Source organism: Myxocyprinus asiaticus, chromosome 34, assembly GCF_019703515.2.
Source record: "Myxocyprinus asiaticus isolate MX2 ecotype Aquarium Trade chromosome 34, UBuf_Myxa_2, whole genome shotgun sequence".
Taxonomy (NCBI): Eukaryota; Metazoa; Chordata; class Actinopteri; order Cypriniformes; family Catostomidae; genus Myxocyprinus; species Myxocyprinus asiaticus.
The window spans coordinates 21721107-21748062 of NC_059377.1; the positions used below are offsets into that span (position 1 = coordinate 21721107).

At 39.6% G+C, this 26956-nt stretch overlaps 2 protein-coding genes across 2 annotated transcripts in view; one reads left to right on the forward strand and one right to left on the reverse strand.

Annotated features, from left to right (window-relative positions):
* LOC127425321 (disks large-associated protein 3-like) overlaps positions 1 to 3787 on the forward strand; it is a 37822-nt gene extending 34035 nt beyond the window's left edge. Inside the window, exons 9-10 of the mRNA XM_051671171.1 lie at positions 2794 to 2940; positions 3483 to 3787. Coding sequence (XP_051527131.1) covers positions 2794 to 2940; positions 3483 to 3782 — 447 coding nt within the window. The 3' untranslated portion in view covers positions 3783 to 3787. The remainder of the gene's footprint in view (positions 1 to 2793; positions 2941 to 3482) is intronic.
* Positions 3788 to 8548: 4761 nt separating this feature from the next.
* On the reverse strand, positions 8549 to 13258 carry LOC127425327 (interleukin enhancer-binding factor 2 homolog). Its single transcript, XM_051671180.1, has 14 exons — positions 13153 to 13258; positions 12594 to 12653; positions 12454 to 12496; positions 12256 to 12360; positions 11970 to 12047; positions 11745 to 11847; positions 11541 to 11606; positions 11262 to 11378; positions 11099 to 11177; positions 10917 to 11004; positions 10759 to 10820; positions 9279 to 9393; positions 9118 to 9208; positions 8549 to 9018 (listed from the first exon to the last, which is right to left on the reverse strand). The coding sequence occupies exons 1-14, from the start codon at positions 13155 to 13157 to the stop codon at positions 8867 to 8869; spliced, it is 1164 nt and encodes a 387-aa protein (XP_051527140.1). The 5' UTR covers positions 13158 to 13258; the 3' UTR covers positions 8549 to 8866.
* Between the last annotated feature and the right edge of the window lie 13698 nt (positions 13259 to 26956).

A 26956-nucleotide genomic window follows, 5' to 3' on the forward strand; every position in this document is an offset into this window, starting at 1 on the left:
CAAGAAGCTCAGAGGGAAGCTCTGGCTTGTTTTTTCTCACTGTCCCCATCATGGTAACCTTCCTTTTCAGCAGTTCCTCACTCAGGGCATATGATGTGAAAAAATTATCACAAGTAATGTTATGACCATTCAGTCCTTCAGCCATGTCTAGTACCACCCTCATGCCCTGATTTTTTTCAGGTGCTTCCACAAGGGATTTACCAGTGTACACCTGCATTTTCCAGGCAAAGCTGGACTGTGTATCACATGCTGCCCATATTTTGATATCGTATTTGGCTGATTTGCTTGGTATGTATTGTCTGAAGGGACAGCGCCCACGAAATGCAACCAGACATTCATCCACAGTGACGTGGGGGCCTGGATTGTAAAGAAAGGGTAATCGCTGGACCCACTTGTTCCATACATCCTGTATTGCTGCAAGTTTGTCACGCTCCTCTTGGCCCTGCCTTGTTTCTCTGTCATCAAAGTGTATGACACGGGAGAAAACATGGAATGTCTTTAGAGACATGGTGGCTGGAAATATTGCCCTTTCAATGTCATCATTCCAAAGGCTTGCTGTTGCTTCCCCTTTTGACCTGTACACTCCTGCTAAAATGAGCAATCCAATGTAGGCTTGCAAGTGGGTCACATCCAAGTCTTTCCAACTGTCCCCATACACACGCCTCCCCTCTAAGTTTGTCATCTCAAGTATATCCTTTTCGATTGATGGTGTTACGAAGAGCTTAAATGCTGATTTTATGTCTTGTACATGGCTGACAGCATATCTGGTGGGGCCTGGAACCATTTTGATGACATTAGCAATGCTAAGTCTACCCTGTCATTCAAGTGGGGAGAGGGACCATAATAACTTTCCATTTTTGGAAGGTAATGTGTCTGCTGGTGGTTGAGAGAAAACAGGAGGGTCAACACTAAGAGTCTCATTCTCATTAGAGGAGGATGCCTCATAATTAGGGTACTCCTCAACATTATCCTCTGTCTCAGACACATTCTCCTCTATGTCACTTTCGCTGTCAAAGAACTGTGACAAATCCTCATTGACAGAAAACCTTTGCTTAGAGGTCATTTTCAATTGAGAGAGAGCATAAAGAGAGAGCCCACAGAGCACCAAGAGAAATGGTTTAGAAGGCTGCTGTGCAAGATTTTACATGTTTGCTCCTCCCCTATGTTGGGTGAACTATCAATGTCCTCGTGAGAATTATGTTTTCCCCTCCCCCATGTCATGTGAACTATCAGTGGTTCTCGCAATACTACAGGTATGGTTATGTTAGGTTAGGGCCCTAAAGCAGAGGGACGTTTTTCCCTCTGCTTTAGGAATGTTATAGTGATCTCAATATCATAAAAAAAACAACAAAACAAATGTATGTAAAATTTTGATATTTCTTATATGTTTTATACAGCTAAAATAGCCTGGGGTGAAATTGACCCCAAAGAACACTGACGCTACAAAATGTTTACAGGACATTGAAAACATATCGTCATGTTAATTTTATTTTTACCCAGTTGTCCCCATTAAATTAGGAAAAGTCATTAAATAAGAAGCAAAAAAAAAAAAGGTCAATCATGTATTTAGAGGTGTTAAACATTGAATGGGGTCAAATTAACCCCAAAGATTAATTATTCTTCTGTTGAGGTGCCATTCCCACATAAGTCGCTTTCACACATATAGCCTTTTCCAGAAAATTAACTGCAATTTCTGTTTAGAGGTGTGTGAACACAACGTGTTTGAAAATACCAGTCAATACGCGCTGACGTAAAACAGAGATGATTCAGTTACTCTGGTGTCAAAACATTTCATCAGATTGGACAGAAAGGGAAATCATTCCATTTTGTTGGATAATATCAAAACTATTTGGTTTTTAAGACCCGATTATAGAGGAAATCTTTTAGTGTTTGATGCTCCACGACTCAAACCTGAAGTCATATGGTGAGCAGACAATGAAAATCGACCGTGTGTGGCCACAACACTGAAGCTCAAAGAAATGGAGATGACAAACAAGTGCTCAAAGTGGATAAAACATTTAACGCCACTTACCTCCAACTCGCGCTGCAGTCTCCATCTTGCCATCAAAGACTGCACCCAATAGCACTCTGCCCGTTTCTTTGGACACTCGGAACAGAGAAGAAGCAACATCAGTGACAGCACTCCTGAACATCCATGTTTGTTTACATAGGCCATGTGTCTCCTAGAACAGTGCATGTGTTTCCATGTGAGTTTGTGATCAGATTGACTTGAAAGTCGGAATCATTCTCAGTTGTTTGGTGTTTGATGCCCAGTTTTTGTCTGCAACCATTAACAAAATTATTTGTTTATTAAAACATTATTCTGGTCATATTTTAAAAGTGGTATAGTGTAATCCAGCCTATAAATGCATCTCGTCATCCGAGAGGATGTAGAAATTTGTCGACTGATGAAAAACAAACTACATCTCAGAGTTTAATGGCATTTTGGAGCTGATGTGTGAATGTTCGCAGAATGGAAAAAAAAAAGGCGGAAACCATTGCATGTGTGAATAGCAGATGTGGAACATTTACCAGTAAAAGTGGTCTAACGGTTTACTTCAATTTACCAGATTGCATGTATGAAAGGGGCTTTAGTCTCAAGACAACTATAAATCATATGACTTGGCTCATACGAAAAGATATGTTTTTTGTATGAGCCAATATTATTGGTCAGTATTATCTAATTTCCCAACAGTAATCACCTTACCCTCTTTAGGGGTTTCTTTCTGTACAATGTCTGTCCCTAATTGTTTCTGCATGATTACTAAATAATATATCCCACTCTTCTCATAGGACCCCTCATCATACCCTCAGCCCGCCACTCAGGATCTGGCCAATTACTGGGAGCTCCTCCAGCTCGCCATTGAAGATGTTCGAGTGAAATTTCAGGACCTCCAGCAGCTGAAGGACTCAGGCTGGAGGTTGCCTCCTGAGAAGAAGGTGAGAGGGGAGATCTGCTTTGCTCCGGTCCCTCCACAGCACCATTTCAGTGCTAAACCAGCAGTGGGCAGGAGAACAGCTCATGTGTTGGGCCCCAGCAGCTCTCTGCCATCAACCAAACACAAGAGCAAAAAAGGAACTAAACTCTAGATAATTAAAGACCTGCATATTCTGGAATAACAATCAACAGCTGGTTTACTGCCTAGAGAGCTGTTCATTGCTTTTAAATATTAAAGCCTAACAAATATTTCACCTTTTTAGAGCTGTAATTACTAATTTCTCTGTTTTCTTTTCTTTTCTTTTTTTTCCTGTCTGCTGCTTTCACAATGTCATGTTTCACCCTGAATACACTAATCCAATATCATTATTATTTTGCAACTTCATGGTGCCGTTCCTGCTCTGTATCTGTCCTGGTCTCCATCCTCTCTTTGACATATCCTTTGCTTGTACGTGTGCGTGTCCGGTGTCCTTCCCCGCGTTTTCCGTCCATCCCCGCATTGGTCATCCTTGCTGTCATGCCACTCTCCTGCTATTCCACTCAGGAGGACAAAAAGGTTCCACCTCCATTACCAAAGAAGCCGGCTGGTGGTGTGACGGGCAGCCTGCGGGCCGACAGCACGACTGAGGCCGGGGTGGGCGGTGGTGGAGGTATGCTGGTGGTCTCGCGTGGGCGTAGCGTGCCCGAGCGGGAGAAATCGTTGGACACGGGCGACCGCCAGAAGCTGGAGTCACGGCGCAGACTTCTCCAGACCAAACGCTCTGCTTCTTTCCGCCAGAATTCTGCCACAGAGAGCGCAGATAGCATCGAGATCTACATTACAGAGGCTCAGACGAGACTCTGAATCATCAAACCCCCCTAAACAACCACTGAAACTCTTCTCTGTGACAAAGTGGTCGCAATTTCTCACTTTAGTGTGCCAGTGTGAGCTTAAACATACATGTTTTGTTATTTTTCTCAGAAAAAAAGGGCTCAACCAGCACAACCAAGTAGTACATGATCGAGACTTTTAAATCCACAAAATAAACTAAACAAAAATCTAAGGACTGCTTAACTAAACCACACCAACAAATAAACATACGGGTGCAATATAATTTATTAGAGGATCTTTAAACTATCTAATTGCATTAAATAATAGTCTTTGGATAGGTTCAGAAGTAGCAAGAATCCACAGTGTGGTGGACGTAAGGTAAACATAACCCCTTTCACTGTGACACGAGCGCACTCCTGTGACCAAAGGGGAGCATTGCAGTGTGCAAGCTCAGGCTCTTTTGTGGTAAACGTGGGCCTGATGCTGAATGTCAGTGCAGTACAGTAGTAAAACACATGAAAGCAACCTCTAAAGTATAAGTAAATGTCTTTTTGATAGTTTTAGAAATTCAACAGGGATCTATCTCCTCTTTAGTGCAATATCATGCTACAGTTATGTTCAGGCTTATGAGAAAACACAGGAGAATAAACACAACAAAAACATTTAACCTCTGAAGGCAACAGCCAAGCTTCCTGAAACAGGACTGTGTTCATTATAAGACTTTTTTATTTTTATTTTTTACATCAATGTGTTGGTCCACAGGAGTGCAGAAGACAATCCTCAATTTCACACTTGACCTGCACACTGAAAAAAATTATCATTCAGAAAGAAAGGGAAGCATCTTGTTCATTTCTCACCTCTGAGTTTTTTTTATTTATTTATTTTTATACTGTAATGTATAATCATTGTGGCTTGCATTTTGCTTTCATTTAATTCTCAATTTTATTTATTTGTTTATTTATTTTTTACTCTGATTTGTTCTCCGCTCCAGATAGAGAAAGGAAGAAGTTTTCCCACTTTAGTTTTTGACACTGGTCTTTTTTCTTTCTTTCTTTCTTTTTTTACAACTTTGTTTTAATTGTTTATTATTATTATTATTATTATCTTATTTTTTATTGTTTTCCCTCTATATTCTCCTATAATCTTATTATCCAGGTTTACCCGAGGGTCACAGTATTATTGATTCACAGTATTATTGATCTATTTGTAGAAAAATTCTATGTCCACATTACACCAAAAGAAAGTTAATTGGTTGAATATTTAAAGGTGTTTTTGGAGGTGATAGACTGAAATATTTTTTGAGTGCAGACAAAATATTTCAGTCTATCTTTAAGATTTATGCATTTTAATTGTATGAATTGTATCCATCAACCTGAATTGATTATTCTTTATCAAAATTAATTAAGCATAATGTGAATTATTTAACTGAATGCTTTACTTTTATGCTTAACTATAATAATGTAGATTATTTAAAGATTCAGTTTGATTGAGATTTGAAATGTGTAAATCTTAAAAACTGGCTTAAATGTTTTTTTTTTTTTTTTTTTTTTGTCTTTGTGTGTGTGTTCATAATAGAAATGAAACCTTCATGAATATACAACGTGATAGGATTGATGGAGTATGTGTTTGTGTCATTCATCTTCCCATACACTGTAGATTAAATGAGATAAGATGCCGACTTTGCAGCACTAGAAACGAGATCCTCTTTGCAAACAACTGTTACATAAAATGGAAGATTTTTTTTTTCTTGGTATGTTTGAACATGGAATAAGATGGAAAATATTTTATTGGGAGATGTATATTTTATAAAGTACATTTTTAGATTAGAATATAATTGTATGTTGTCAAATGTGGTGTTTAAATATGTTATAAATGAGTTTTAGAAATGACAAGGGAGGGAAGCAATAGCTCTGTGGACTTACTATAGTTTAACTTAACAGAGTGAACCTAAAAAAAGAGTAAAGAGTTTAACTTTGGGAAACATTCACAGCTATAAATTTGTGCGCATTTACTCTCATTTCTTGTGTCAACTTAGAAATGGACTGGCTAATGACTTTTGACAACAGAAGAACAGACCGTCGATGACCACTTGCCATGTTGTCCACGGGCAAATATATAATCTGTTTTCTATGTCTTGACATGTGCCTAACAGCACTATCTGTGGCTTTCTTTTTTAAACAAACTATTCAGTATTATATTCAATACGGAATATATAGCTCACACAAAATATGTATTGTTCTAAAAATTTTATTTGTTACACCCCATCCAGCTAATAACCACCCCACACTGGATGTTTCTATGTAACTTGCATGCTTGTATTAATCCATGAAAAAAAGAACAAACTCTTCTATCAAGCTGTAGATCTGTATTCCCTGTCTAGACAAAAAAAGACAGAGTATTTACTGTATCTATCTATTTATTTAGAAAAAACTGCATCCACATTTCTCTATCTACACTCATTTGATTTTCTAACAATCAAAATTAATGCTCTAACATTTGTTTCAGCTGTATGCAGTATGTATAGCCTATCAACTCTTTTGTTTTTTATTTTATTTTTATAATTTATGATATATTTATTAACTAATTTATTTTATCCATATATTTATTTCTGAAACATCATTATAGAGTCAGGTCTTAAGCATTTTTTGGATCCATTTTATGGATACTTATTTTTTTAAGCTTTAATACAGTTGTAATACATCACATGACACAATGTTTTCAGACACAGCAAGTCTAAGACAGAAAAGCACAAAAGACTATTTCCTCTTCCACTGTGAGGGATTCCTGCCTTCTCAAAATGTGGAAAGACAGACTATGTACGACTTTCCAGTGAGAGGAATAGGATGATATCTTATCAGGGCCATATGTTTTTGATACACCAATGGAAAATTTCATTTGAAGCAAGACCGACCACACTTTCCCCACACCAAGCCTTTTGAAGGGTTGAATTTGTTTGCTATTTTAAGTACCTGCTTGTAGTTGGCACAGGCATCAGTCTAACTGCTTGGGATGTCAAAAGTTTGGTGGCATTTCTAACCAACATGTTTCCCAATGTAAATGGATGGTTGATGGAACCTTCAAGCAAATACATAACTAAAATGGTGTCTCTCTACATCATGCATAGCATCCCATGTCAACCCATGACTTGGATGGTATATGGATTGTTACAAAGTCTCTTAATAGGTCAGGATGGATGGCTCAACCTCTTTGCCAAGGCTCCATCGAACACAAAAATTAGTCTGAAAAATGTTGCTGAATGTGTTGTGTAGCCCCTGTATTTGCCATAATCTGATTTAGCTAGAATAAGTGACGAATACATCTTAGTAGCACAGAGGAGCTTGTAGCAGTGTGTAACTGTGACGTAGAGTTTACATTTGATTTTATACTACTGCATTACTGATCACTGGAAATTATGTGGGTCGTAGACTTACAAACAATTACTGTGTAATTACAAATACCTTTTCACGTTCTGTTTTATTATGTATAGTAAATATATCTGTTGCAATTGAAGTTGTTACTATTATTAATATTCAATGGATTGTTATGACTACTGGTATTAATAATTTCAGATATAATATTTATTGCAATTATGACTATGAGAAAATCTATTCTGTATTCTCAAGGGTGGTAGTGTGTAAAGAGCCACCCTTTTTAGATTTTATTATTTTGTTTGTAATTGCTGCTAATGTAGAAACTACTTCACTGGAGGAAAAAAAAAGAAGTTTTCAAAATGGAAAAATAACAGTTCACTCGATCTCTTAGCAGTTGCATGCGAGATATCACATGCCAGGACAGAAAACATGAAATGAACACATAAATCCACAACTGAGCATACTTCCCCCTCTCTTAATGGGGGAAAAAAAAAGAGAATATGTGGCAGTTTGTGATGTAGCATTTTTTTATGTTCATTGCTCATTTAGAACACTTCATTATAAACATTTTAATGATACTATTTATTGTTATTATCACAACAAAAGGTTGTATTTTCTTTGCTTGTTTTTTTTTTTTTTTTTAATTATTCATATATTTGTTTGATACAGTGCAAAAGTAATAATTTGATTTTGTACCTATGCTTTTTACATTGTTACTTTTAACAAGCTGGGGAAATTGCAAAAGCTTACAGCTACATCACCTTATTCCATATATAATTTACTGATCTAAAATAAATCTGGAACTTTCACTGATTTGTTAAAAGTGTGTAAACCATATTAACGGCACATCTGAAGTGTACATGAATCACGTGTTTAATCTTAATTTGGTAACACTTTAAAATAAGGTTCCATTATTTGATGCATTAGGTACCATGAACAAACAATTAACATTTTGTTCATAATTTTTTTTATTTATACTTCATATTAGTTTATAAAAAATATTCATTGTTAGCTCAGTGCATTAACTAATGTTCACAAAACATTTGATTTTAAAAACGTATTACTGTTTGTTGAAATTGACATTAATAAATGCTTAAGTATTGTTCATTGTTAACTAATGGAACGTTATTGTAAAGTGTTAAACTTAATTTTAGTCTTTGTTTACATGCCACTGATATGTACAGCTCAATTTCTACTAGCATTTATTCAGAGATGGCACACTGTGATGTGGTAAACCTATACACAGAATGTAATAGTCAATGGTTGTAAACATTTTCTAGAAATGATTATAAAGCTATTTTAGCAATGTAAAATAACTGCTGTCAACTTAGTGTTTTTATTTTCCTAAAAGAAATTTCAATATAAACACATCTGGCTAATAACACTCTCAGGCAATAGAAAAAAAGTAGCAGACTTCTAGGACAAAGGTGGAAATAAAAACTTTAATTGTTCAGCGATAAAACGTACAAACCACAGAAGAAAAAAAAAAAAAATACGGAAATTTCTATTTCCCTCCATTGACACAACCGTATTAGCATTGTTTGGGGTACAAAGACAGAAATGGGCCAGTTATTGCCTTTTGGTCCTTGATTTAGCTTGTTTGCCACTTACTGAAATAGACTTGTAAGCGGTGCAGTACTGGGGGAGACACCAATTTAGATGTACAGGGGAATTTAGGGTAAAATGCATGGATATCAGAAACAGCTTTGATAAAAACAAATTAAATAAAAAATAGAAAAAGCCAAATTATTCTTGGGTCTCCATGCTTTCATCTTCTCCCTCTCCTCCTTCCTCCAAAGCTTCATCTTCCTCTTCCTTGCGCTCTGGGGGCTTCTCATAGGCTTTTTCAGATGGGGTGACAATCACTCCATCCCACGTGGACATCTCGGTGGTGAGGTCTGCAGATGGCATCAATAACTTTAGTCTCATAGATAAATGACATACAAAGGCAAATGGAAGGTGTCCAGTTTAAACTGGGAGGAAAAAAAAACACTTACAACTAGCATCTCCTTCAAGGCCCAAGATCTTGCGGTGTCCTCCATGAGAAAGCACCCTCACCAGTGTTTGGGCTGTGAAGCACACCATGTCCTGAAGACAAAAGATAAATAAGATTGTGTTTTAAAGATACAATGATGAAAATTTAAAATCTATACCTTACCTGCTGCTCCAAGGTCATGACAGTGTGCACACGGAAGTTTCCGCTCTCACATGGATCAGTGATTCCGACAGAGCCTGGCAGGAAAAGACCTGCAGCGAGCATCTGAAGACAGCGCCTGCAATACACACATCATTTTAAAAAGAATGTAACAGATTCAATACAAGTTAAGCTAAATCGACAGCATTTGTGGCATAATGCTGATTACTACAAAAATCTATTTGGACTCATTCCTCCTTTTCTTTATTAAAAAAAAAAAAAAAAAAAAAAAAATCTAGGTTACAGTGAGGCCCTTACAATGGAAGTGAACGTTGCCAATTTTTGGAGAGTTAAAACACAAATGTGAAGCTTATTTTATAAAAGCACTTGCATTAATTCTTTTAAACTGCAATTAATTAGTTAAAACTTGTATTATTTGAGCTGTAAAGTTGTTTATATTGTCATTTTTACAGACATTTTAGGGTTTGATGACATTACATCGTAATGGTAATGAAGTTGTGAAATTGGCTATAACTTTACACAGCAAAGGATAAGTGATTATCACACTAAAATCATGTTTACACACATATCCTCTATGTCTTGTGGTTATACTTTTGAAAATGTAAGTATTTTACAGGGGTGTAAATCGGACGTTTCACCACAACACGATCTTAAATCAATTATCTTGGCCTGTGATCCGATGGCCTGTGATCGATATTCTGATATTATGTGCATATTTTACATAATCAATTACATTTATTTATTTTGCCCTCAAATGCAACCAAAACATAATTTGATTATTTTATTCAGCTCTCTGTACACACACTGGGACATCCACAACAAAACAAGGTACTTCAGATGTTGCCACAAGGGCTCACATTTTAAGGAGTGCCCGGTTGATGCGCTCGCACGGATCCTATCAATGAAGCCCACATTTCGGGGGAAGCCCGGTTGACGTGTGCGCACGCCACACAGATAGTAGAGCGCAATTTGGCTTCAAAGACCCTGCACACATCCGTGTCCCACATGAAAAGTGCATTTAGTGCTCATAAAGTGAATGTAACATGGTTGCTTCATCGCCTGTCGGAAATGCGTACGGACGTGGCTGACGAGTATTAAAAAAAAAAAAAAGTACATCTTAAAAAAAAAAAAGTCTCTATTGATATTTATGCATTGTATAGAAAACATTTGATCATTGGTCATTGGATTGTTGCATTGATCCTGATCGATGGATCGTTACACCCATAGAATTTTAACATAAAAAAAAATTGGCCCCCATTCACTTCCATTGTAAGTGCCTCACTGGAACCTTGATTTTTGCTTTTATTTTTTAAAAGAAGAGGAACGAGTCGGAATTATTTTTTGTGGTAATCAACATTATGCCACAAATGCTTTAGATTGAGCTCAACTTGTATTGAACCTGGAATATTCCTTTAACTCAAGTTCCAAAATGAAATTGGCACCCATAATTACAACTGGTTCAAACCAGAAAACACAGACTTGCCTGTAAGCAACGTTGAGTGCTAATGGCTGCCTGGAGGGGTTGTTCATAACAGCAGAATGTCCCTAAGACCACAGAAACATTAGAAGAGTCAATCCACTAGTGCACAGTAGAAAAGTTTACAAGAATAACTTCAGAATTTTTTTTATACTGGTGCTCACCAACAGATCCAGAATCCAGGGCGTGAGAGGCTCAAATCCAGGGAATCGGACTCGTAGGTCTTTCAGCAAGCGGATCAGAACTTTCACGCTGATTAACACAGAAACCAAAATATGTCACAGATAACAAAGACACTTTTGTCATTTAATTAAAAGCCGTTAAAATGTGCAGGGGAGAATCTTACGTCGACTGAGAGGCGTTCTCCTCAAACCAGCGAGCATGGCGAATGGCAGCCAGAGCACTTTGCAGAACCTTGATGTCCACTGTAAAATAAAGAAAGATGATTAATAAGTAAAATACCTCAGTAATGAACGCAAAAAGAACAATAGTTTGAGGACAGGACATACGGTGAAGCTCTGGATCCAGTTTGCGCAGGTTGGGTGGAACTGTGGTGATGAGGATTTTCACCGTGGCATCGGCAGAGCTGATCTCAAAACCGGTCTCATTGGTCAGCATGGAGAGAACTGAAAAGAGGGGAACACATTTAACTGTGAATGCCATAAGTGTAATCCAAAATATAGTACTGTACTGAGTTTCATAAATTGAGCTTCAATTGTATGGTTTTTTGAAGGTGCTTTATTTAGAGCCCTCTCTGATTGGAATGTCAGATTAAAACCCATACTCACCTTCAGAAGGGTCCTGGGTACGCAGGGTCTCCACTACTTTGTTTCCCAAAGCAGCAACAGCTTCCACTACACACACACACACACACACACAAGCTATCAATTAGCCAAGCACACTTGGTCTTACAGTGGCCCGTTCAGCAGCACAGATATCACTACATACATTGAAAACTACAAAGCACTACAACAAAACTCAATGCAACTTACAGGTAGGCAAGATCTTCAAGATAACTACAAGGTCGGCTACATTGTGTCCCGTCATCATAGTGCCTTTTTTATATGAGCCCACCTGCCTAACTTCCTCAATTTGCTGTAATAGGGAGAAAGTAATTGATAAAAATCAGTATTTAGTACTGCAAAAATAAAGAATATTTATATTATTGTAATGTCATTTGGACAACAGTTTGGTGTGATTTAACACATACTGCTCACCACTTCAAAGTTTCCAGGAGCCACGATAAGGTTGTCTATGACGTTGTTAATCTTAGTGACCAGGGACAAAATTGAAGCCTGCAACAGAGGAATTAAAAATCATGAGCGGGAATTATTAGGCAAATACGAAAGTCTCTTTGAAATATAACTATTCTTAATTGAAATATGGCAGATGTTTGCAAAACTGCCTACAGAGCAACAATCTTTAGCTGATCTATGACACAGCCTACTTGGACAGGACTCACAGGAATGTCTATTGAATTACCAACTTAGAGTAAAACTGTACCTGTTCAGTAGGGGTAGGAGTGAGGTCTTGGTTCCTTTTCAGCAGGCACTCACTGAAAGCGGTCTCATCAGAGGCTGGTTTCACTCGAGGGAAGGCCATCTCACACTGCAACACATACATACTCATTTACATGCCAGTTGCTATATAGGTGTATCGTTTCATATAGTAAAAAGGAATCAAATGTAGACATGCACTTACAACATAGAAGTCAAATGGTATGTGAGGGACAAAGGGCCGGTACCTGAATGTACATGGTCAACAACGTTAATTCAAAACATAAGTGAGCAGACATTAGATGTACAAATATTTATTGCAAATATAGACAGTAAACAATTCACCCTTGGATCAGACCTCCCCGGGAGCCAAATCGGCCGCCCCGACCCCTGCCGCGATCTCCTCTGGAGGAAAAACAAGGAGGATGTTTAATAATCGTTTTATATATAAGCATTTAATCCTAGGAAATTATCTTTGCTCAAAACAAAATGCATGCCGAAAAATCTGGTCAAATAAACAGCTATCCGAAGATGAACAAAGCTCAATTCATGCACTCACTCACTCGCGCATTAACAGACTAGCTATTCAGTTATATGCATTTAAAAATGTTCGAAATATAAGGAATTAATTCCCAATGTACCAATGCAAATCGGTTTCTATACATATATTCAAATAACATGCATTTTATTTAAAATCCATCAATGGCACGGCGGCTAGCATAGCAGCATGCTAACACGCATGAATCCGGCTAGCTAGATAGCTAGCTAGCTAGCTTAACAACAACAAAATCAAAACAATCTCACAGTTTCAAAGAACTTCAACTATTAAATCATTATTAAAAAATGTAATATTAATTTCCGAAGGATACAAATAATAACAATAAAAAGATTGCATCGTTTATACCTCATTGCGTAAGACGTTTTGGCAGTTTAACAAAAACACACGTTGGTGAGAAGTGATCTGCCTCCGACTGCAACGCTCCGTCTCTAGTATCCGTCTCTTAACTGAAGATGCTTTTCATAATAAAAGTGTCTAATAAAACTGTTTACAATAAAAGTCCCGATCGAACAAACAACTGAGTTAAAAATAAAAAATAAAAAAATATAATTTGGTCTAAACATTTCTTATATACATTAAGCAAATATACATTGTTTTGATTTACAGTAGTGGCTAAAAGTCTTTTACAAATGCTCCTAATTGCATTTCTCTAAGTAATACACACACTGATCAGCCACAACATTAAAACCCCCTGCTTAATATTGTGTAGGTCCCACTCGTGCCACCAAAACAGCATCAACCCGCATCTCAGAATAGCATTATGAGATGATATTCGTCTCACCATAATTGTACAGAGTGGTTATCTGAGTTACCATAGACTTTGTCAGTTCGAACCAGTCATCATTCAATCAATAAAAACGGTGAACAGGGGCGGTGCCAGCAAATCAAAAATTTGATTGCTGGTGCTGAAGAGGTGCTAAATCATTGACAGGGGGAGCTTTGATACCTGTTTGGTTGGAAAAATGGCTTTACCTTCAGTTGTTCAAAAGCTGCACACGCAGGTGTTGAACTTAATGAAGATTTTATTCATTGCTGTCAAACGAAGGATGCACTTGCAGGTTTTGATTCAAAATATCGCTGTCACAGTATGAACGGGGTGAGCCGTAAACTGACACCTAGGCTACATGTTGCAAAATCGTCTGTGACATCTCTTATAAAACAGGCCATTTTTATCGTAGTAAACTCCACACATTGTTCACTCCAATAGGATCGTTGAGAGTAAAACATGTTGAAGATTAGTGGACAGGTGGCCAATTTGTTAAGTTATGCGCTGTTTCCTCACAAAAGCAGTTTATTATTCTTGTCTCTCGTCTCCTCGCCAGTGAACTGCTGCGTTATGCTTTTTTTGCTAACTTTGCAGGCTGACCTGGGTAGAAGGGCTCCACGGTTGTGAGGTTATGGTGGCTGCTCCACCATTACTGAGAGAGCGTTGTAGTGAGCCTGAAGTTGAAGTGCACTTAATACAGTTTCAACTGTTAAGTTTACCTCCTCATCTGCTCTGTGTATCATGACAGTAAATATTACACTTGATTGTTTTCTGTTTTGTTTATTTCATTTCTGTTTTTACGGAGTGAGAAATGTTCCAAATGATACAGTGTGTGAGCTGTCTGAATGATTTGGACTATTTTGCTAAACCATTTGACTTTTTCTTTGAAGGAATCTACTCAAATTAGTAATTCGTTATAAATTGGGCATCACTAGTTCTGATTCTAAACAAGCAACAGAAATACGGGACACACAGCATGACTGCTAAAATATTGTCAGGAAAATGTTTCTTAATACAATCTTCATACAGAGAATAACCTGCTGGCTGTTACAAACATTTGCTGGGGGTGCTACAGGGGTGCAATGGACTTTCTTGAGGAGGCCGAAGCATATGCTAGCCCCTCCCTCGTGCCATCTCTGTACAGAGCAGTTACCGTACACTTTGTCAGTTCTGACCAGTCTAGTAATTCTCTGTTGATCTCTCTCATCAACAAGGCATTTCCATTTGCAGAACTGCCGCTCACTGGATGTTTTTTGTTTTTTTGGCACCATTCTGAATAAATTCTAGAGACTGTTGTGTGTGAAAATCACAGGAGATCAGCAGTTATAGAAATACTCAAACCAGCCCATCTGGCACCAACAATCATCCATGCAATTATCTAATCAGCCAATCGTGTGGCAGCAGTGCAGTGCCTGAAATCATGCAGATATGGGTCATGAGTTTTAGTTCAAGTTCACATCAACCATCAGAATGGGGAAAAATGTGAACTCAATGATTTGGACCGTGGCATGATTGTTGGTGCCAGATGGGCTGGTCTGAGTATTTCTGTAACTGCTGATCTCCTGGGATTTTCACACACCACAGTCTCTAGAATTTACTCAGAATGGTGCCAAAAAACCAAAAAAATCCAGTGAGTGGCAGTTCTGCGAAATAATAGTTTCACCCCCCCCACCCCACCCCAAAAAAATATCCCCCAACAAATTTGACCCCCACCCCCAACAAATTACTATATGCCATGCATATCCAAAGTTGCTTATAGATGGTAAACTATGTATGATCATCTACTGTACATGGCAGTTGATTCTCTACAATATATTTTAAACGGACAGTTCATAATTGTTGAGCCAGAACATATGAACCATCAAATTAATCTAATCATGTCACTACATGTCACTTAATCTGCATGTCACTGTATTGTATTGACATTTTATGTAACATTTTTGTTTTTTGTTGTTGTTGTACATTTAAGTATATTATTCATGTAGATATACAGTACTGTTCTGTAATTAATCTGTATGAATTTAAGATCACAATTCACACACACAACAGCCTTTTAAAAATTTAGCAAGCAGCCATGGCAGAATCCAGAGACTAAAGAAGTTTGCTGCAATGCATAATTTTAACAAAGTTTATATTTTTGTAATGGTGCCATGCATTGTTTATAAATGCACTTTGTATGTTCTTCTACATAACAGTTGGAGACTTCCAGGAATTAAAGGAGCAGATAATAGCGAAGGCAACACGAGTCAGTAACTACGGAAGCTCTGAACCGCACGGTGGCAAAATAAATAAATAAATAAATAAATAAGAGTGAAAATAAATAAATAAATAAATAAATAGTGTCTTAGTTCCTTCCTGAGCCTAAGTCTTAAATTTTTTTCTCTCTTCCTAAATATTTTATTTCTCTCTTCCAAAATTTTTTCTTCTCTCTTCAAATTTTTTTTTTTTGCCACTATCAGTAAACATGTAATCTTATGCTTTTAATGCTTTCTCTGTTGCTATATAGCTGAATAATACATTTATTATTTATTTAAGTGTTTGCAAACCTTAATCAAGACAAAATCAGGTTACATATGTTTGATATGGCATTCGTTTTTGTGTAACAGCTGGAGTTATTTTTTATGTATTTATTTTTTTAATTGTTTGTCTTTCTAAACCATCTATGCTGTTTGCTCAGTGTTACATGGTGGAAGCGAAGGAATGTATTGAGGAAAACGGGAAACATGGGGAAATTATTATTATGTCTGTCCTTTTTAAGTGTTAGGGGTACATCTGGTAATGTTAATATTGTTGTAAGTAATCTAATTTCTAAACGAAAAGATCATTTATAAATTAAATCCTCGCAACTGTACGGGGCTGTCATGTGCAGACTTTCATGGTGGAATTTAATTATAATAATATATTTTAATATAACAAGTTGTCTATGCTTTTGAGACACACTGCCTACTGCAGAAGTGAAGAGTTCCAGATGAAGAATGTCAAACAAATATCCAATTATTGTTGGTCTGTCTAAACATGAGCTAGACAGTTATCAGAAAGAGAAGATAATCAAAGAGGTTTAGATATAATATGGAGAGAGAAGGAACTGCTGGATCAAAGAAAACAAGAATTGGACAGTATTGAATCAAATCTACATAGAGAGAAATATAAATTGGAAAGGGCATTCAAATCAAGAATTATGGAGATTAGACCAGTATGAGATCATCTTGACCATGAAGGAGCTGGATAAAGAGCGACAGACTATAGAGTATCTTAAAGAAGACAAACTTGCACAAAGAAGTGCACTAGACAAATGGCAGAAATAAAACTGAGAATGAACTTTCATTCAAGGAAGCCAACTTAAAAACTGCAACTTTATCTGCAGCAGACCTTGAATTACAATTATAGCTGCAAAACAAGAATTGAAACGTTTAAAAGATGCTCTTGACAGAAAAAAGGAAGAGCTGGGAAAGACAAAGCTAGACATACAGAAAGGATGGGATGACCTACAAGCTCAGATTGCAAAGAATAGTAAGAAAGAAGACATGATAAAAACAGAATTAGAACAAGAGAGAGATAAATAAAATGGGATATGGAGCAACAAAAGCAAACCATGGAGGATAATCCAAAAGTCACCTTTTCTAGAGCAATAGAAAACATAGAAGCTTGGAGAAAATGGTGGAGGATGAGAAGAGAAGATTGGAGAACATGAGCTACAAACAGAAAGTGATGATATAGAGAGTTTAAAACAAGATATACAGAGAGAAAGACAGAGTATGGAGAAATTGGAAAAACAGCTTAAACAAGAGAGGGAGGAACAAGGACACTTTACAGAGGAGGTAAATAGAAGGAGAGAAGTCTTGGAGAAAATGTACATTGAAATAGATAAACAGAGGCAAGAGATAAAATATGATAAAGACATGCTTGAAAACGAAAAGTGTGACATCAAAAATATTCAGGCAGAGATCAGAAAGTAAAAGAATGAACTAGAAAACCTGAGAGAGAAAAATGAGCTTAAATTAAAGAAAATAAAAACAGAAAGGGATACTCTTAAGCAGATGAAGGATGCTATTGAGAAAGAGAATGGAAACATTAAGGAATGAGAAAATGAACTGCAACAAATGCAGGTGGAACTAAATAAAAAACAAACAAACAAAACAAATATTGAAGACTTGCAGAGTATTATCTTCATCAAACAAAATCAGCTTGACAAAAGCCAGGACAAAATAGCTGAAAGGCAAAAAGAGATGGATAATATGATGCAGTTCTCACAAAAAGAAAAGGACAATATTGACAGAGAGAGGGCAGCAATAATGGAAAGGATAGAGCAAATAGAGAGCAATTTGAAAGATGCATTTAACCCTTACTAGCCGGAGCATTCAAATTTGGGAACAATTATTCCCTTGGTTCCTGTCTCAGTATCTTCGCCGTCCAATCACCGATTTTATTTCTGAAAACTGCCAGATACTCATGACAATATAAGCTAAAAGCACATATGATTGGTTAAGGGGTTACTGGCTGTGAATAATAAATGTATCGTCATCATCATCATCGTCATCCTCCATTTGCCTGGGTAGAGCCAGAGAGGATATCCCGGGAGATTACCTCCAGTGTTGGACTTACTGCTTCAAATTGAAAACTGAGGCAATCTTTCGAGGTAAGACAAGTTATTAACATGTGTTGTCAATATTGTCTATTGAAAGTCGTTTTAGTTACGAAGCATTTATTTGTAGGAGTAATGCTAAAAAAAAATTACATGACTGTCTGCGTTCATCGGACAGGCAGCTAGCCTCTATTTTTAAGCAAACTTGCTAAATAAATATTAGCTAGCAATACTATGTACATTTTTAACTAAATACCAATAACATTTTTGTCAATTTTGTCGCTTGTGAAAAGTCCGCCTGAAGTAATGTGAGGCAGAGATCAGACGCTGTTCAGACCTTTTTTTTTTATTTTTTTGACGCTGTTCAGTGTCAGACCTTTTTTTTTTTTTTTTTTTATGACAACGAGGAGATGGAGAATGAGATGGAACCTGATCCCCAGCCAAGACCATCAACTTGGTATATATGCATGTGTATGTATTGTTTGTTTCTATTTCTCATATGACTGATACTCACAGTACCACTAACACTGTTACTCTTATTATTTTGGGTATGGCTAGCCATTCTCGCACAGGTCCCAAGTCAGCTAGAAAGTGTAAACGCTTCCCTGACTCTGTTTCTTATCCCTCGTACTCTGATATCAATTCACAAGCACCAAAACCTCTCCCATTTAAGCCTAGCCGTCCATTCGGTATTGACTTAGGTAGCGTGCATCAGGCCGTTTGGTCAACCTCTCATATGATGTTGCGAGAAATTGACTTTTTCATGCTGTTTTTTACTCAGGCTGTAGTTGCTGAGATATGCAGCTTTACAAACCGTCAGGGGTGGGAGCTCATTCTAAACTGTCCTTCATATTCCAGCTAACATGGGGTATTCAATTCTCCTTGATTCCCATCATCATTGGGGAACCAAGTCACTTCAGGGCTTGTGGGGGAGGGGATTTATGTTGCGTGACCGCTACAAGGCTCTTTTAACAGCTCTACATGTTGTAGACCCTACCACAGAGGATAATCAGGATCACCTTAGGAAGTTGCGTTATCTTATGGACCACCTCAAACAAAAATGCCAGCAGCTCTTTCAGCCTAACCAAAATCTCACAATAGATGAACGTTTGGTCAAGTCTAAAGCTCGGTCAGGATTTTAAACAATACATGAAAGGCAAGCCAACTCGGTGGGGTTTTAAATTATGGGTAATTGCAACATCAGACTCTGGGTATACTCTCGACTTTAATGTTTACACAGGTAGTCATGATGGGCATGTCACTGACTTGGCCACCAAAGTAGTTGAATCGTTACTGCAGCCATTCATAGACCAGGGCCACAATGTTTGGTTTGACAACTTATACACATCCCCAGCTCTTATAGTTAAGTTGTTAGAAATGGGAACTAATGCCTGTGGGACATGCAGGGTGAATCGTAAACTGTTTCCTGCAGAATCAAAAGATGGGAACGCAAGACAGCTCGTGGGGATATGAGGTGGTGTAGGATTGAGGGGAATATACTTGTAATTCAGTGGAAGGACATGCGTGCAGTTACATGCCTCTCCAATTTCCACAATGCGAATGGCTCAACTGAAATTACTAGGTTTGTAAAAAATGATGGCGACTGGACAAAAGAAGTAGCCCTCCAGCCCACTGTCATCAGCGATTATTAAAAAACATGGGCGGTGTTAATAGGTCAGACCAAATAATAAAATCATACGACATCCTACAAAAAACTCAGAAGTGGTGGAAGACTCTTTTTTTCCCACTTCATAGACATTGCCGTCGTCAATAGTTTCATATTGTTTAAGGAATGGCAACACATTTATGCGGCACCAGGGGATGAGCGTAGACTGGTGAACTTAACCCAGATAGATTTCAGAGAAAACCTGGCTCGTCAGCTGGGAGGTATCGATATTCAGGCAAGTTTCCCTTTGCATACACTAAAGCCTATAGTCCCTCCTTCATCATCACTCCACACAGCCCATGTCCCTAAATGTGAAGAGTTGGCTATGCTATCGGAAAAGTAGGACTGAAAATGAAACTAAAGTAGCTTGTTGCGTGTCGGAATGTAATGTCAAAAGACTTTGCTGGATTCGCGATAGGAACTGTTTTCAATCTTGGCACTCAGCTGAGTGTGACCATTTTCGTGAAGAGGCCTAGGTTGGGCTGTGTTTACTGGTGTTGTCGTCCTCCCCCTCCCCTCTTTTCTCCCTCTCTTCTCTCCACAGATATTGCAGTTGTTGAATATTTATGAATTTATATATATTCTGTTCCTGCACTCTTTATTAAAAATGTATTTACTGTAGATAGTTCGAAAGATTTATTTAGTTTTGCTGTGTAATTCGTTTGTAATTCTAATTTTCAAATTAAATAAAGTGTGTGTTTTATTGAACACATAAAATGTATATTTTAGTGTTGTGTCCTTCAATTTCAGATGCAATCTCAATTTATTATTACAGGTGCTCAAACGGAGTATTTGAGGAGTGGTCATGTGAAATATCTCTTAACATTCTAAATGTTTGTTTTATTCCGTTTTCCCACTAATCACTAGAATGGTCATAACTTTTAAACAACAGATTATATTTCTAATCTCTCTGCTATTCTACACTGCCCACAAAATTATGTATATTTCAAACACTCTTAGTTTCCCTCTAGCTTGTAATTAAAATGGTTGAAAATGCAGTTGTCTGATGAAGTATGGTGGCCGAAGAAGATTTTTGTAAAAATTGCTGTGTGAAATCTTATTGATAAAGCATGATTAGCCTTAAATAATCATACATATATTTATATCATTTGAAAGCCCTAGTTCTTCTCTTCAATATGGTATATACAGTTCAGGTGTGTGATGTTATATGAATATGAATATAATATTAATTTGGATATGAATATCATATTCTGGCACAGAATGGAATTTTCGGAATTTTGGGCTCAGGCTTTAAAGGGTTAAAAGGAAAATTGAAACCGTAGATCAGGTGAGAAAAGAGTTGCTAAATGAGAAGCAACTTGTTAAGGACTGCAGAATAACCTTAAAGAACCATATAGAGGATCTGGAGCAAAAGAAAATCCATTTGGAAAGAGAGACAGAGGAGATTAAACTGCAGAGACAAAGTATCAAAGATGATAGCTGTCCTGCAAAGAGTTGCAGAAGATACTGAGAAGCTAAGACGAGATACACTGGGTGAAAGAGAAACTTGAAGAGACTGCAGTACAACTTCAAAAAGAGAGGGTTGTCAGAGTGGGTCTTGCAGAGGAGACAAAGAAAAAGAGAGATGAACTAGATAAGATGCAAGCTGATATAGAGAAGCAGAAAAGAACATCTGACATGCTAAAGGAAATGAAGGCTAACCTGCAAAACGACGCAGGTGACATTGAAAATCTAAGGAAAGCTGTTCAAAAGGACATAAAGAAAGTGATACACATGGAAGCCCAGGTTCAAAGAGAAAGACTGATAGTCTCGTTGAAGATATTAAAATGAGGTCAAAAGCTCTGGATGAGATACAAGTGGAGGTTGAAAAAGAAAGGCGAGCAAACGAGTCTGAGAGAGACGTGCTAGAAAAGGAAAAATCTGAGCTGGAGAAAAATAAGGCAGAGATGGCCAGACTCATCTTGAAGAGATCTTGAAGACCAACTTGCTAAGCAAAAAGCGATCAACACTATATTGGTAGAGATAAAGAAAGAAGTGATGATCTTGAGCAGATGAATGAAATCATCTCAAAACAAATATATAGTCTTGAAAGTGAGAAAGAAAAGTTAAGACTCAGAGAAAATGATCTAAAACAAAGAGAATCAGAGATTGAAAACAAACAAAAAGAAATGGATGACTTGAAGAACAGCTTGAGGCTAGAAAAGTGTCAAGTTCAGCAGACACATGCTGAAATAGATCAACAGTGGAAAGCTGCATATGAAACAGTGGAATACGTAAAGACGGAAAGTAACAGAATAGGTGCAGAATTGGAGGTAGAGAGACAGGAAATGGAGAAGAATTTGAGTGATGAACTGAGAAGGGACTATGAAGATTTGGAGCTCCTAAGGACAAATATAACTCAACAAGAATTATTTGAAAACCACATAAAATCACTGGAAATGGATCGGGAAGTCATGGAGCAGAAGAAAGTAGAGCTACTAAAAGAGGCAATCTTTTGAGAAAGAGATGCAGAAGGAGAAAGCTGAGCTCCAGAGAGAGGCAAACAATATCGAGAGAGTAAAAAAAAAGGTGATGAATAAAAAGGACGGTATGAAAGGCAAAGTGGAGAAACTTCACAATAAGGAAAATGACAGAAAAAATGCCCTTGAGATGATGTGCTTTGAGCTAGAAAAACAAAAACAAGCAATTGAGATGGAAAAACATATGCTAGAACAGCAGATGTCTGAACTGGAAAAAAGTAAAACAGAGATAGCAAGAGCAAAAGAAGATATAGAAAAGGAAATGGCTGAAAGAAGAGACAAGAATGATACTGCTCAGTCAGAAATAGAGAAGGAAAGAAATGCTCTTCAGCAAATGAAGATGAACATCGCACAAGAAAAAGAAGATGTTAAAATAGAGAGGGAAAAATTAAGACTAAAAGAGAATGAACTGAATATACGTACCTCACAAATTAATACTAAACAAAAAGAAATAGAAGATATTAAGGTTATTATCCTGAAAGAGAGAAGTCAGCTTCATGAGAGACAGGCTGAAATGGAAGAGCAAAAGAAAGAATTAGATGATCTGATAGAAGTGAGAAATAGACTTGATGAAGAAAGGGCTGATATAATCCAGGAAATACAAATAGTATATGACATGCATTTGGGGCTAAAAAGGGAAAGTGAAACAGTGGAGCTGATAAAACAAGAAATTTCAAGAGAAAAGGAATCTATTGAAACAGCATGAAAATGCTGGACCAAGATCTGGACGACATGAAACAAAAGAGAAGCATCTTAGCTGAGGAGTTTGAGACGTTAAACTACCAGAAACAAGCTTTTGACAAAGAGAAACTGGAACTGCAGGAGTTGAAAGCTGAGCTCTTAAGAGAAGCTGAAAACATTGAGAACCTAAGGCAAGAAATGGAGAATGACAAGCAGAATGTTGAGAAAATGAAAGAAAGTCTGCAAAAATAAATTCAGAAACAACAAACAGAGATAGATGATAAAAAGAAGATGACTGCCAAGGAGAAAAGTGAGCTTGAAAACATACAGGCTAAAATAGATCAACAGATAAAAGAAGCGAATGACACTGAAGTGAAATTAAAAAAGGAGAGGGATGATATTGAGAAGGAAAGGGTAGAACTAATTTATCAAAGACAGCAAATGAAGATCAATTTGAGGAATTAACTGAAAAAGGAGAGTGAAAAGTTAGAGCTATACTAGGAAAAGAGCTGTTTGATGAAAAGGAAGTAATTGATAACAGCAAGAAGATGAAAACTGATATGGATGAGTTGGAAAAAACAAGCTTGATGTAATTAAAGAGTTTGAGGACATTAAACTTCAAAAACAAAAGACTGAGGAAGAGAAGGGCAAGTTTGAGCAGATGAAAGCCAAGCTACAAAAAGAAGCTGAAGATATCGAGAAGATAAAACTAAAGAGATAGAATGAAAGAAAGAAGCTTTTGGAAACAGCAAACCAAGAAACAGAGAGACACTGCTGACAGTCTAGCAGAGGGAATTGAAAAGAAAAAAGTGGCTCTCATGAATCAGGCGCGGCCTTGGAGGATTCAATCTCCTCGTGCCCTTAAGGAACCTAATGATCAGGTCGTGCTGCCGCGAGGGTCTCCCATCCAGTGTAACATGATACGCTGCTATAGCAGCTATGTACACTTTCAGGGTGGAGGGAGACAGCCGTCTCTACAGCCCCTCCTGTAGGAAGGACAACACAGACCCGACCGCGCACCTCTGTGGATCTTCCCCATGGGAAGAACACCAGTTCACAAAAAGATGCCACTTCAGAGCATACAGCCGCCTCGTGGAGGGGGCTCTGGCCTGAGTGAAGCTGGTAGAAGGCCTGCTATGTCCTCCGCGTCCCATCCAGGAGCCAGACATGGAGGTTCCAGAAGTCTGGCTGCAGGTGCCGGAGTGTGCCCTGCCCCTGAGTGAGAAGGTCCCACCTCAGGGGAATACGCCAGGGAGCATCAGGTCTGAGAACCAAGTCCAGTTGCGCCAGTACGGCGCAACCATCAGGACTTGCTCCCCATCCTCCCTGACTTTGCACAATGTCTGTGCAAGGAGGCTCACTGGGGGATATGCGTACTTACCCCCAAGGCCAGCTGTGCGCCAAGGCAGACAGGGAGTACCAAAGGGGGCAATGAGAGGACTCTCAGGAAGCGAACAGGTCCACCTGCACCTCCCTGAATCTCTCCTAAATTAGCTGGACTGCATGGGGGTGGAGTCTCCACTCTCTGCGGAGCGTTATCTGTAATGAGAGCACATCCGCTGCACAATTGAGGATGTCCGTGGCTTGCAGAGTGGCTTGCAGAGACTTCAACATCTACTGTCTCCAAAGGAGGAGGCGGTGGGCGAGTTGCGACATGCGACATGAGTGTACGCCGCCCTGGCGGTTTATGTACGCCACGGTCACTGTGTTGTCCGTACAGACCAACACGTGCTTGCCCTGAATCAACGGCTGAAGCCTCCGCAGGGCCAGCAATACTGCCAGCAACTCTAGGCAGTTGATGTGCCATTGCAGGCGGGGCCCCATCCAGAGCCCCAATACTGCCTGCCCCTTGCACACGGCACCCCAGCCCAAATTCGAGGCATCTGTCATGACCATGACGTGCCTAGAGACCTGCTCTAAGGGAACCCCTGCCTGTAGAAATGCCAGATCTGACCAAGGGCTGAAGGTGTGGAGGCACCGTGGCGTGATAGTCACACGCTGGGTGCCATGGTGCCATGCCCAGACTCGAGTCTGTAGCCAGTGCTGGAGCGGTCTCGTATGCATCAACCCGAGGGGAAGTACCACCACCGAGGATGCCATATGCCACAGGAGCCTCTGAAATTGTTTCAGCAGCACCGCTGTCCTCTGCCTGAAGGTTTTCAGGCAGGCTAGCACCGACTGTGCACAGTCGTTCGTAAGGCATGCCATCATGGTGACTAAGTCCAACTCCATAACGAGAAAAGAGATGCTCTGCATGGGGGAGAGCTTGCTCTTTTCCCAGTTGACCTGAAGCCACAGTTGGTCGAGGTGCTGAAGCACGAGGTCCCTGTGCGCACACAATAGATCTCGCAAGTGAGCTAGGATCAGCCAGTCGTCAAGATAATTGAGGATGTGAATGCCCTTCCCCCTTAGCGGGGCCAGGACAGCCTCTGCAACTTTGGTAAAGATGCGAGGAGACAGGGACAGACCAAAAGGGAGGACCTTGTACTGGTACGCCTGTCCCTCGAAGGCAAACCGAAGGAAGGATCAATACATAAAAGTACACGTCCTTCAGGTCGATGGCTGCGAACCAATCCTGATGTTGTACTGATGCCAGGATGCGCTTCTGTGTCAACATCTTGAATGGAAGCCTGTGTAAGGCTCTGTTCAAGGCGTGTAGATCCAGAATAGGGCGCAATCCACCCCCTCTCTTGGGCATAATAAAATAAGGGCTGTAAAAGCCCTTGTGTGTCTCAGCTAAGGGGATGGGCTCTATCGCTCCCTTCACCAGAAGGGTGGTGACCTCCACCCGAAGGATCGAGGCATCCTCGCCTCGCACCATGGTGGAGAGGATGCCACTGAACCTGGGCGGCTCTCCGGCAAACTGGATCACATAGCCAAGACGGATCGTCCTGATGAGCCATCGCAACGGGCTGGAAAGCGCTAACCAGGATCCCAGCCTCTGCCCTAATGGCACCAGGGGGATGATTGGTTTTATCACACCCGGGGTGGGTGGTGCATGGTGAGGCAGAGCAGTTACCTGGCCGGGAAGATCATCTGGGGAAGGCGTGCTGTTCCACCAGCCCGCAATGGTGGCCTGTGGCTGGGGTGGGAGAGCGGTCCCGAGAACTGCCGAACTTACCTGATTTCCGGCTTCCTTTCGACAGAAACAAGGGAACGCGAGATACCCGCATCCCGCTCGTTGACCGGAAAGTATCTCAGCGCCTTGCTGTCACAACGAGAGGGCCAGGAAGTATAAAAGAATGACCCAGGGAGTGAGGAAACTGCTCTTTTACTGACAAATTGGGTGCCGGGGTCCAGAGGGCACACGGTGATGTTGTGAGTGAAGCGTACTCACCTCGCACTGGCCCAGGGGTGTATGCTCGCCTGGATCAGGCCAGTTAGAGTCAGCAACCTCATCCCTGGGTCGCCTGTCTCAGGGCCACTTCGAAGCCCGTCCGGGTTTGTTGGCGGACAGCTGATGGGCAGGCGGTGCCGCCTTCCTGCGGGAGGATCTTCTTCTCAGAGGTCGACGTAAGGGCCATCGGAGGTGGGGGAGCTGGGGCCGACGCCGCAGGAGGACAGCCTTGGCGAGAGGCAGACGGTGCGCAGGATTTCGGAGGCCTGTAGGCGGTTGAGTCGCACCATGGCAGGATGTGTTTGATGGCCTCCGTCTGCTTCTTTACCATCGAGAACTGATGGGCGAAGTCCTCGACAGTGTCGCCAAAGAGCCCCCCTTGGGATATGGGCACATTGAGAAAGCGAACCTTCTCGACGCCACGTATCTCTGCAAGATTGAGGCACAGGTGTCACTCTTGAAACACCAAAGTGGACATCATCTGACCCAGGGCATGCGCCATGACTTTCGTCGCCCATAGAGCGATGTCGGTTGCGGTACGCAATTCCTGCATGAGCCCTGGGTCAGTCCTACCCTTGTGCAGATCCTTAAGCACCTTGGCCTGGTGAACCTGCAGGATGGCCATGGCATGCAGGGC